This window comes from Chelonoidis abingdonii, chromosome 5 (genome assembly GCF_003597395.2).
Source record: "Chelonoidis abingdonii isolate Lonesome George chromosome 5, CheloAbing_2.0, whole genome shotgun sequence".
Taxonomy (NCBI): domain Eukaryota; kingdom Metazoa; phylum Chordata; order Testudines; family Testudinidae; genus Chelonoidis; species Chelonoidis abingdonii.
In genome coordinates this window covers 21096018-21108931 of record NC_133773.1, presented here as the reverse complement: position 1 = coordinate 21108931, position 12914 = coordinate 21096018, and the positions used below count along the sequence as shown (strand labels likewise).

Sequence of the window (12914 nt, the reverse complement as noted above, 5' to 3'; positions counted from 1 at the left end):
GAACCAAATGCTTGTGTTGAAACTAAGGTTTTGGTTCACCTTGGACAAACATGGAGAAATGCCTTTTAAAAAGGAGCCATTCTAGTGGTGGATTAACAAGAAGATACTATGCTTATAACATGGAAAAACATAAATATTTAAGAAATTTGATCTGTATTTATTATTTTGAGACTGTGGTAGCTTTATAAACTACTTCACCTTTGCTTTCTTCATCTGTGGTGTAAATGGGACTCCTTGAATGGAATTGTAGCTCTACAGGTCAGAATTGCTCAAATACTTACTTTGCTTGTTTCATATATTTAACTCTCATATAGAACTGTTTGTGCTTGCCAGTGTCGGAGGACACTGAGCACAGTATCTCCTCCCTTCTTCCTACAGAAAAAACAGAGCAGATTTTTCTCCTCCTATCTTGGTAAATAACATTTTAGTTATTGGCTTGGCTGTACAATAGAACAGTAGCAAATGTTATGCTGTCACGAGAGTAACTTTTATACATTGTGGCTGAGCAGTTTTTATACATTGTGGCTCCCCTAAGGTTTGTGTTGATAATGGGCAAATTCCTGTACAAAAATAAATCCTCCTTTCAAAACATGTGGAACATTACTCAGCCCCAAACAGAATACAATTTCTATTGTCATCTAATACAAGGGTTCTCAACCTTTTTCTGTCTGAGCCCTTGCTCCTTCTCCCCTCCAACATGCTATAAAAACTCCACAACCCACCAGGGCCCCAACAGCTGTTTTTCTGCAAATAAAAGCCAGGGCCAGCATTAGAAGGCAGCAAGCAGAGCAGTTGCCTGTGGACCCATGCCACAGGGGGTCCCACAAAGCTATGTTTGTCAGGCTTCAGCTTCAGCCGCAGGTGGCAGAGCTCAGGGCCCCGGGCTTCAACCCTGCACAGCGTGGCTTTGGCTTTCTGCAAAGCCCAGCAAGTCTAACACTGGCCCTGCTTGGCGGACCCCCTGAAACCTGCTTGTGGCCCCCAGACCCCTGGTTGAGAACTGCTGCTCTAATACTCCATTTACTTGAACTTAATTTCAAATTCAGCTCACAGCAGAAAGGTCAGCCTTTTGCAGCAGATTCAAACGTGGCTGTGGTTGGAGGTTTGTCAGGAAGAAGGCTCCTGCTGTGTCTATGGTTGGCCTGGCACAGAAGAGACAGCAGAGGCCTGGAGGGGCCAGGCCCTTCCATTCCTGATGTAAACTGTCATATTTCAATTGAAGTTAAAACAGCTATGACAATTGGCACCAGTGAAGGATCTGCCCCCTGTTATTTTTGGGAGGAGGAAGTAATCCATGGTCTGCTTCTCTATATCCCCCACCACACACCTGCTTCTGGAGAAGAGTTGATATCTGCCTCTTTCCTCAATCTTGTAGTATCCATGAGAGGGACAAGAAAGTTAATACCATTGCCAGTCTATAGTCTGTATATCTTGTTTTCCTTAGCGTGGCTGCCACTGACCCATACTAGCAAAGGCTGTTTATTTCATATGCACTTTAAGTTTGTGTGTAAGCTAAGATAGACCAGTGATCTCCACCTTAATCCTCAGACTTCTATTTGAATTGTGTTTTCTTAAGGGAATTCCAGTTCTGTGTTATCTTTTTAAAAGGTCCTGTGTGGAGGGAGGTTTATATAAAAGGAATAATAGATATTATTGGGGACCTGAACTAGAGATTGGCTGTTGCCTTGTCCTGCTCTTGTGAATTAAAAGGTCAGATGTCTAAACTGAAATCTGGCCTTCTGTTTTTTTATGCAGATGGTTAAATGACAAAAATAAACGATTAGAGGAATTCAGTTTTTTACTGAGCTTGCACCACAACATTACCTGACAGTCCAGGATTCCAATCTCAGCTATAATTTATTTTCTTTAAAGCCAAAAAAAGAGTTTCTGTTTAAAAAGTCTTTTTTCTTTCCCTGACAGGTTGGTTCAAAGCTAATCTCTTGCCACAAGTTGGTTCTGGCTTGTGTTATCCCTTACTTCAGAGCTATGTTTCTCTCTGAGATGGCTGAGGCAAAACAGACATTGATTGAGATCAGGGACTTTGATGGAGATGCAATAGAAGATTTGGTGAAGTTTGTCTATTCCTCCAGGCTTACATTGACTGTCGATAATGTCCAGCCTCTCTTATATGCAGCCTGCATTCTTCAGGTGGAGCTAGTAGCAAAAGCTTGCTGTGAATATATGAAACTACACTTTCATCCCTCAAACTGCCTGGCAGTGAGAGCCTTTGCAGAAAGTCACAACCGTATTGACTTGATGGACATGGCTGACCAATATGCTTGTGAACACTTTACTGAAGTGGTGGAATGTGAGGACTTTGTGAGTATGTCACCTCAGCACCTCCATAAACTATTATCTTCCAGTGATCTGAACATAGAGAATGAGAAGCAGGTTTATAGTGCTGCTATCAAGTGGCTTCTTGCTAATCCACAGCATCATACTTCATGGTTGGATGAAATACTTGCTCAGGTAGGGAAAAGACTGAGGTGTATGCATAGATTGGAGCATATTTTCCTATAACATGCAGAGATGAAGCCATCCATTTTGTTTATAGTAGAAAATATATATAGTAGAAAGAACATGGAAAAGAAAGACAAACAAAAGATGCAAAGTATTTCTTTCCCTGTTAACTCACAATTGATTTAGTTTTGTGTTAGATAATCATTTTCAATTTAATATTCAGCCTTTACTAAGCAAGACATTTTCCCCTGGTACAACAATCTGTCACAAATGTATGTTTTCTTCCGCTTAGAATAGAACCAATTCTGATCTGTCCTTGGCTATCACAAAAGGAAATCACATTCTGTACCAGTTTCTGAAAAGAAAAAATTTATCTTTTGTGATTGAACTTCATGCTAATCAGAAGTAACACAAACCAGTATCTGTTCTGGAGAGGGAAACCTTTAAAAATGCATACATAGTCAAATAGAGAACATACAGTCAGCACTAATTAATACATTTGGTAATAGTAAATTTGGGTGGGGAGGGGGAAGGGAAGGGAAGGGGATTTCTTTGGTGATAAGTATTTGTCCTGACACAAAGCCGAGACAGTCAGAAGTTCTATTAAAACATTGTATGCTTCCTACATTTGAAGACAAGACTTGAAAAAACCTGCCTACACCTAGTCAGAAAACAGAAATCAGTTTGCCTAATTTAAATATGTCCCCATGGTGCCCAAAGTCACATCTTCGCACTGCAATGCATCTATACTACCCCCACATCTCCACAGTCCAGTCTCTTCTGCTAGTTAGGCTAATAGTCTTGAACATCTGTGGCTAATCTGGCACCAAAGATTTGATCTATGCTTTGGCTAGTCTGTGTACTGCTATATTTCTAGTCCTTTCTGCTGCCTTGTCTGCTCTGCACTGCCTCTGGAATCTCTGCCATTTAGCTCTCAACATTCTTTAGGTGAGATGTACACTAGAAAAGGTTTGCTAGTATTGCTAGCAAATTCTCCTAGTATAGAAAAATGAATTCCAGGAAAAAAAGTGCCATAGCTTATAGTGGTTCCCCAAATTAAGTAAGCTATCCTAGCAAAAGCGCTCTTATGCTGGTGTAAATGTCAACATTGGGGCTTTTGGTGACTTAGAAGTATTGTAAAACCCCCTCATCCTTATTTGACAATGGTATATCAGCGAAAGTATAGACCTGGCCTCCTCCACCTGGAGAAAGAAGGAAAGTATGCAGCAGTACTTCTGGCACTACCTGGTGTAACTACTAGTATATTGCAAGCAGTTAAGGTACAACTTAGCCCATTCACCCTGGAGTGAGCAAGTGGATTTTCTGAGCCTTGCCTAGAAGCAAACTACTTTTTTATATACATAATTTAGTCAAGTGAGGGTACGTCTACACTTGCAGCAGCACATAAAGTGGAGGCATTGCATGCCCAGCTCGCATGCGTATAAATACTAAACTGTGAGGCACAGCTTATGTGACTAGAGTAGAGTGCCTTTCACACCTGCACCCTTGGGTATATACCGTACAGGGCTCTCTACGTTTCCAAGCAGTACTACTTATATGTACACTGCTATTTTTAGGGTAGTATCCTGGTGCCTCCCCCCTGCCAGGGCCTTTTTGTGCTGCTGGAGTATTTGAGTATATCTATATTGCAAAAAATAAAACCCTACAGCAGCAAGTCTAGCCTGGGTCAGCTGACTCAGGCTCATGCAACGGGACAGTTGAGCTCAGGCTGGAGCCCAGGAGCCAAGATCCTCTTCCCTTGCTGGGTTTCAGAGTCTGGGCTCCATCCTGAGCCCAAATGTTTATACTCCTATTTTTAGCCCCGTAGCACAAGCCCCATGAGCCCAAGTCAGTTGACACAAGCTTTGAGACTTGCTGTTGCAGGTCTTTTTGCAGTGTAGACATACCGTTTCATTGCAGTGGGGAAAGGCTTCAGCAGCTTCCCTTGCTGTGTGTAACTACAAACCATGAGTGTGGAAGCAACCTGTTTTTCACTGCTGCATATAGCTACATGTACCCTGCAGATGTAAACAAGGTCTGAAAGAAGTGTTCCTTCTTTTTCTCCAAAAAGAATAAAGTTATATTTGAATGGGCTTTTATTACTCCTTTCACTGAAGGTGTTTTTTGAAATTAAAAGTTACACAACTATACTCCTGACTGCCGTATTAGTCATTGGATCTAGGGTTCAACATCAGAGTAGCTGAACTGTGTATATTCCCATCAGGTACGTCTGCCTTTGTTGCCCATTTGTTTCCTTATGGGCGTTGTGGCAAAAGAAGAGATCATCAAGCAGAATCTAAAATGTAGAGATTTACTGGATGAAGCAAGAAACTATCACCTTCATCTGAGCAGCAGGGCAGTGCCAGACTTCGAGTATTCCATCCGCACAACACCAAGGAATGAGACTGCTGGTAATTAAATGGGGAAGAGTGTTTGGGATCTGTGTAGGGATAGGTAGTGCAGAGTAAATTGTTTGATCTAATTAATGTTTCAAGAAGTATGTAGGTGCAGTGCATGGCTTTTAGCACCAATTTTACTTAAATTAGCTTAAAATACTAGTTTAACTAGATTAAATATAAATATTCAAGGCAAGGCTTGCAGAAAGTATATTAATGTGCTAAGAACTGTACAGGAAACCAAAGATACTTAAGCCCTACAAAATTTACTTCGTGGGGGAGAAAAACATATAGCTCCTTTTGAACAATTAATTGACTCCAAAGCAGTGAGTTGCGTTTTACAAAGTGCTCTGAGTTATGCAGATTAGACTGCAAAATCTGCTCTAGAAATCCAGTTAGATGTAATAGAAGAAATATGGTTCTCTCTCCAGTCAAATAATAACTGAAGTGACTAAAGTCCCATTATGTTTTTGGAGATTGTGATTAGCAGTCTGTGCGATAACACTGACAGTCACATTTCGCATGCTAAAATTGCATGGTTCTTGCCGGATGAAAGGTGAGGTCATTGCCACAAATGCAGAAGTGTAGCTGTATTGAATGTGATCCAAGAAGGAGGAGAAAAAAGGGCTCGTTGTCAGTTAATTTTGTAATGCTAATCCATTCTCAGTAAAAATATTGCCCATGTTTTGTTGGCCGATCATTCAGAGACTAATATTTACTCTTTATATGTTCTCCTTCAGGTGTGTTATTTTGTGTTGGTGGTCGAGGTGGATCAGGTGACCCATTTCGCAGCATTGAATGCTACTCTATAAACAAAAACAACTGGTTCTTTGGTCCTGAAATGAACAGCAGGAGAAGACATGTGGGTGTAATCTCTGTGGGAGGTTAGTAACAACATAACCTTGTACCAATGTCATTTTTTTTCTTTTGCAGTAACTTATTCAGTTATTTTACCCACCATACTAAACAATAAGGAAAGCTTGTCCTATATCATGGCTAAATTACTTGATGTGTTTCAGTTTACTAAAGAACTATTTTTCAGGTCTGAAAACATTCCTGTGTTGTTATAGCACCAATCTGAGAACACGTTTGTTGCAGTGAGACCACTGCTCACTGTCCACAGCCTGTGGCTCATTACATATAGTAGTGTATGGTTTCATTTTTCTTTTTTTCTCAGAGAAGCATAGTGTGAGCATATAACTGTAAGCTGGTTTCCCTGAGTTCTGAAACTGACTTCCTTGCATTTGGGCAAATCAAATAGCCCATAGTTTTCCAAGACTGCCACTAGTTTTGGTAACTCAAGAGTGCTCAACTTGATACTTATAGCCAAGTTTCCAGAGCTGCTGAGAACCCACAACTGTTGAGTTCCTCTTCCCCCCGTATGTTTTGTTCTTGCAACAGAATCAATAGAAAACAGTTTTTCAGATAGCATAGATTGCTTTGTGCCTCCAGATATTGAACTACTTTGTATAAAGTAGTTTGGTATTTTGTTTAGAGGCTGAAAAATTCAGCCACCTTGTGGCATGTTGTTTTTAATATGAAAAGAGAAGACCTCAGATTAAGATGTTAAAATGTCCTATAAAAACAGCTGTTAATGCAAATTTCTGACATAGTCTGTGTATATTCTTATGACAGATTCTTAACCTTCATATCTTATTCTTGCAATTGAAAAGTGTGCTGCTATTTTGGAAATAGGGTTGTGCCTGTATGTTTCCCACTGTTTGTGGTGATCTTGTGTATCTGGAAACCAAAGTGTTGCCTACCAAATCAAAATGCTTCTCTATTCTTCAGGTAAAGTCTATGCAGTAGGTGGGCATGATGGAAATGAACATTTAGGCAGCATGGAAATGTTTGATCCTGTCACTAATAAGTGGATGATGAAAGCATCAATGAACACCAAGAGGTAAATCTCCCTTAAACAAAAAGGGAGCAAATAATTATTTTAGAAAATGATCTAGAAGTTATTGCTGTCTAGGTTTTTATCCGCCCCTTTGTGCATACCATTTAAAAAAAAAAAAATTCTTAGGGTTGAAACAGTCAGGCTCAGCTCAGTTGGGGGACTCAAACAGACAGCTCTTAGGTTTTTGGTTGTTCTGGGTTTACGAATACAAGCTGGTTGCTCTTGTGGTCAGCTGCTGCCTATTTTCTTTTGCTTGGGCGTGGGTTTGAAATTGACAATCTTGTTCAATATTATTGCCAATTTTAATCTTTCACTAGCTATAGAAAAGATCACCTTTGATCATTACTTGCATACACATTCTGTATTGATTATGTCCTGTATAACAATATACCAAGATTTCAATGTAGGGTTGTGTTGTGGAGTATTCATAATGCTATTTGCCCCCCAATCCCCCCCCCCAAAAAAATCATTAACACTTACTTACTTGTTTATTCCTACTGGAATAGTGTAACACTTTATAGTGCAGACAGGCAAAAATAAAGTGTGCCTTAGTGTATAATGAAATGACTCTCATATGCACATTAGAGCATTACTGGCGATGTAAAATGTATAATGTTCCTTTACATCAGCCTCCAAGTACTGTATTGTTTGTAAACTTAATAAAAAGCAGATTGGATTTCCCTAATTACCTAGTAGTTGTAACATTGGATCAAGGGAAATGTTATCAGACATACTACCCAAAAAGCAGACTGCAAATAAAATGTGCATAAAGATAAAATATTTATTTTTTTTCAGATAAACCTCTCTGCTAGTTGCAACTAGCTTACTTTCACTTACTCAGCATACTGCTTTTGGTTTTCTGAATTAACTGTGGATAAAAATAACTAAAAGTTCTGGTGTAGGAGTCTGAGTGCATATTGCTTTTTGAGAGAGAGAATGCAGAAGCCACAAACTAAATTAGATATAAAACTGCTATTTTATACTTATTTCAGTGAGAATTTTTCAAACTGCTTTAACTGAGGTTTGTTTTTCTTCTTACTGTATCTCTATTAAAAACCACCACCCATATTTTCACTTTAAACCTCCATAACCTGTTGCAGTCTAAAGAACATATTTAAGACTTCTATAAGAAGCTAACACTTAATGGGTGGAGTGAAGTACTGGGGCATGACTGAGTCCTGAAACATTCAGCTACTGTGACTTAACCAGTAAAGCACAAAGCCACTTCGAAAGAACCAAGAATCTGGGTCATCAACTTGCTTCTCTGATAGGTAACAGAAAATACTGGTAAGGCTCAGATAAACTTTTGTGGCACCTCCTGTGAAGCACAGTGGTAAGTGGAGTGGTTACTGTACTGTGTCTTAGCCACTGTGGTACAATTTGGAGAAGCAATTGCAAGATCACAGGACCTTCCGTTGTGGGGGGAAAATAATCATTTTCTTCTGTCTTGAGGTATTATCAGTTCCAGTGGTATTTCTCATTTTAAATATAGGGAATCTCTCAAACAAGGAGAATCTTTCAAAATGCAAGAAGTACTGGTCTAAAATAATCCTGTTAGCTAGCCAATCAATTTTCATATTACTGACTATCTACATAGTGAAGAACTGTTGCCAGTCAGTTGGACTGGCTACTATACTAAGTTCCTCTATATTTACTATAGGAAATCCCTAGAATGGTGCAACACTATATATTTTTTTCAAAATTTGTATATTGCCTCTTCAGGGAAGGGACTGTCTTCCTGTGTTGGGTACACAGTGTCTAATGTATTGTGGGTGCTACTGTATACAAATAAGTACAAAGTAAAGTTTCATTATCCAAGATATTATCCTAACAAGTAAGTTTAAGGGTAACCACTGTCTACCATCTCTTTAGCCAATTTAAGATCAATTACTTTGTGCATAACTTTAATCTGTATACGTCAAGAACTCTCACCTAGACTTTAGATCAGTGCTAAGGTTGATCACATTTAATTTACGTACTTATCTGCCTGCCCATTCTGTCCTCTTCAGCCACTTACCAAAAAAAAAAAGTGACAGTCAAATTCTGTCAGTGGTTTGATTAGTTCTGTTTGCTTGCACATTAACTGTTTCCTTCACTTCTCCAAAGAATGGATCAGGTTCTCTGTTCCACTGAGTGCAGCAGAGAAAGGGGGTTGACAGAGAACCAGTTAATATCCTGATTCTCAGCACTGTCCCAGATTGAGGCATCCTGGCTTCTTACTTGAACCTGCTGGGGAGTTACAGCCGTCTCTCTGCTTCCAGGGAGTAAAACAGGAAAGAGAATCTGACTCTAAACATTTTTTTAGTCACCTTTTTATCTCACAATTGAACAAAAAAATTCCATTTCCCCATAAGTGGCAGTGCATGGATGTTTATTTGTAACTAGAAATTCCAAATCTGCTTTCTGTATTCCTGTGTGGCAACAATTTTGGATTTTAAAGCAAGATGGTAGTTTTAAATAGATCAGTTAGCTTTCATAGGTAACTGTTCTACATGTGACAACGTAGTCGTCAGACTAGTCATGATTCAAAAGCCAAGGACAGAAACTGTAATTCAAGAACTAACCTTTTGGATTTGATCTACTGCATAAGAAAGTAACTGAAATAAGTGAGGAATAGTGCTGAAGCACTCTACAGCTACACCACAGCAACAGCTAACCTATGATTCATGCAGTTATATACTTACTTAGTGGTAGCACAAACTCTTCTGTGCCTTTTTTTTAAAAAGAATACATTTGCTTTACATTGCAGTGGATGAAATCCTAAATAGTGCCTTGGTTCCAACATTGGTTTTTAGATTATGTGATTAGATTGTAGCTGAAAATGTAGCTGCCTGCCATAAATTAAGATCAGCTAGCTTTTCTAGTTAAAATAACACTAATTTACTTGTAGTGGGACTCTGGATGAGGGCAGGGCTCTGTTCTAGGGGATCCTGAGGCAGGTTCGGCCCCTTAGAGTAGGTACATCCTTTGAAAATGAACAACTTTACTTATGAAGCTGCTATTGCACTAACAGTCAACTTGCTACAGTTATTGATCAAAGAACTTTAAGTTCCTTCATTTCCCTTTTGGGTTGCATTACACTTTTATTTCCCATATTTTGAAAAAGTTGCCAGTAAGAGAAAATTGCACTTGGTCTAACTGTCTTTTCCTAGTACTTCAAGGATATACTCAAGTGCTGATGCTTTGATTTTATTAGGAGAGGAATTGCTTTAGCCTCCCTTGGTGGACCCATTTATGCCATAGGAGGGTTAGATGACAACACTTGCTTCAGTGATGTGGAGAGATATGACATTGAATCTGATCGATGGAATGGAGTAGCGTCAATGAATACTCCCAGAGGAGGAGTTGGCTCAGTGGCCCTTGTGGTAAGTTAATGCTTCCTTCCGAGTCAGTATTGAAACAATGCCTTGACTTGGCATGAGGAGGCATTGTACTAGTGCAAGGGGACTCTTTCAGGTAAGACTTAAAATTGAGGCACTGGCCACTTATTCAAATAAGTACTGTACTGATCCTGTGATCAGTAGATTGGCACTCCCACAACAACCCTTCAATTATGGCCAAAATATGACATTATGTAAAAGAAAAGACAAAATTATGGATATCATTTTAAGAACCAGATTTGTCATGACTGCTGTGTTAAACAGACTGTGCCTGATCCACCACTCACTTCCATCTTTGTTGCATAATGGATGGAATAGTCTACCAAATAGGATTTCTTCACCCACTCAGCCACAGGTAGCATTTTATACCAACATAAATAACTACACAATGTGCAGAGCATTTGAAAAAGCAGGTCCGCTACAATTTTGTAACAGTTCCAAAGCACTTCACACTTCATAAATACTGAAATAATTTCACTCATCAATGAAATTTAGCCTGCAATATGGCATCTTTATTAACAGTACATAGCAACAGTTGAAGACAAGAAATAAATACTATTTCCAGTTAAGAAAGCAGATGGATTTAGGTAGGCAAAATGTAATACTGAATGAATGATACAATGTGACACTTGGGAGAAGTGCTAAAATGTAACTTTGAAAACAGTAGGAAAAAAAGTCCCATGTATTACTTCAGATATCCCTCATATTCAAACGTTTGGTTTAAAAAAAAAATATATACTAGCAGCACTGGTAAATCAGTCACTGTTTGCCCAGGGGAATAATAAATGTCCTCCAGGGAGTTGTTTACAGAAAAATAGTGGAGAGGTAAATTGTGAAATAAATTTACTTGGCTGTATTTTTAACTTCTTGGTCATGATTGTAATACAAGCATTCTGTATGGTACAGATATGTGATCCTTGGGATGGACAGCCATTCTGGGATCAGTGTACATTCCTAAACAAACTGCTCATTTTAAAAAAACTAAAATTATCACCGAGAAGGAGCTGGGTGATGCAGTGTGATGTTGAATTTTACTACAGAAGTACTATTGACCTTTCATATGAAAGGCTAGCTCTGTGCATGAAACGGCTCTGCTCAATCTTCTTTCAGAACTATGTGTATGCTGTTGGTGGCAATGATGGTGTAGCCTCTCTCTCCAGCGTAGAGAGATATGACCCCCATCTGGATAAGTGGATAGAAGTGAAAGAGATGGGTCAACGAAGAGCAGGCAATGGGGTTAGTGAACTCCATGGTTGCTTATACGTTGTAGGTGAGTAGGAGTGTTTCTTTCTAACTGATAGAAGAGACGCTTTGTCCTATAAAAATATGGATTGTGCCTGAGAATGAAGCTGTTTCAACATAAAAAATGCTGTTATATAATGTATAGAAAGTTTAAAAATTTAAGTATTTTATAAACTTTTAAGCACCTTCCAGGAGAAGTAAAAAGATACTCATGCATCTTGGTAGACCAAAAAATTGACCTGCTCTGTCCTGATTCTGGCTCCATCTCTAATCCCTTGCCTTAAAATCAGGTCAGCAGAGGCTGGAATGCTGTTGCTATAAATGAGATTCTTTTGGCTGCTGGCAAGATACCCTCTCCAAGGGCTGGCAGCTTTCGGGTGAAAGTCTCAATCTTTTGTCAATCAGAGCATACTGCAATGCTTATTCCTTTCCACTAGCTTTTATAAATAGGCAGGGGTGGGGGAAAGTGTCAGGATGAAGAAGTGGAAGTATGATATGAGCAAGTTCCATGGGGATTAGATTTGTTCTACTGCACTTAAGGTATGTGTGATTTATTTAGCTGGATCTGGGGCAGCTGGAGTCTGAGACTAGATGGTCTTTGAGCATTAAACAAATCTAAATTGTCCTATTTAATTTTTTCAGTTCAGACACACAATGTTTATCCAGTGGTCTAAGCAATTCATTAAAGCTAGTCAGTGCTTCCTAGTGATAGAGATGAGTTGTGCAATTTTCTGTGTATTTCACAATATACCATCTGCAGTAACAGAATTCAGAGTAGCAGCCGTGTTAGTCTGTATCTGCAAAAAGAACAGGAGTACTTGTGGCACCTTAGAGACTAACATATCTTCTGTCTGTGTGTGCCATTCTATGCATCCGAAGAACTGAGCTGTAGCCCACGAAAAGCTTATGCTGAAATAAATTTGTTAGTCTCTAAGATGCCACAAGTACTCCTGTTCTAGTTACAGAATGTGGGCTCACTGAGTTTCCTGGACATTTAAAAGTGAAACTTTCATTTAAGAGTGTGGTGTGATCTTAATTAATACCAGATTCATTGCAGTGATTGTTACACCTACTCTTTAGAAAATATAGAAGTAGATCATAGTATAATTTCCCCTTTAAAAATAGACCCTGAGATGTGTGTGCATATCACATACCTTTTCATTTGTTCACTGTGTGCCAGAGTTCAGTAGTTTCTTTAGATTTATAGACTTTTATAACTTTTCTTTACCGTTTCACATTGAGTTCTTTTTTCCAAACTATACGTAATTTGTTTGTTTAATTGTGCAGACATACCTTAGAATTGCACTATGAATCACAGAATCAACTAAATGAAATTTGACAATCTTAACTGGCTCTAGTTTTTATCTTTAACTTAGCAAGGTCATTTTTAAAATCTCACTGACAAACAGATTCTTACTATAACCTTTAAAACGTAGGATCCCCTCCCCAACCTCCCCCCCCCAAAGTAAATATAAAAAAGTGGTTTTAATTTATAACACTATTATAAATGCTGGAGGCAAAGCGGGGTTTGGGGTG

The 12914-nt window shown here is 38.9% G+C and overlaps 1 protein-coding gene across 4 annotated transcripts in view; it reads left to right on the top strand.

The window, feature by feature from the left end:
* Positions 1–12914, top strand: part of KLHL8 (kelch like family member 8) — a 38524-nt gene that overhangs the window by 20051 nt on the left and 5559 nt on the right. For 2 of the 4 annotated variants that reach the window (XM_032800228.2, XM_032800229.2), the window contains exons 3-8: positions 1921–2469; positions 4685–4871; positions 5597–5740; positions 6648–6759; positions 9953–10121; positions 11247–11406. In XM_032800228.2, the coding sequence (XP_032656119.1) occupies positions 1921–2469; positions 4685–4871; positions 5597–5740; positions 6648–6759; positions 9953–10121; positions 11247–11406 (1321 nt within the window). The remainder of the gene's footprint in view (positions 1–1920; positions 2470–4684; positions 4872–5596; positions 5741–6647; positions 6760–9952; positions 10122–11246; positions 11407–12914) is intronic. The other 2 variants (XM_032800233.2, XM_032800235.2) reach the window with 2 other exon arrangements.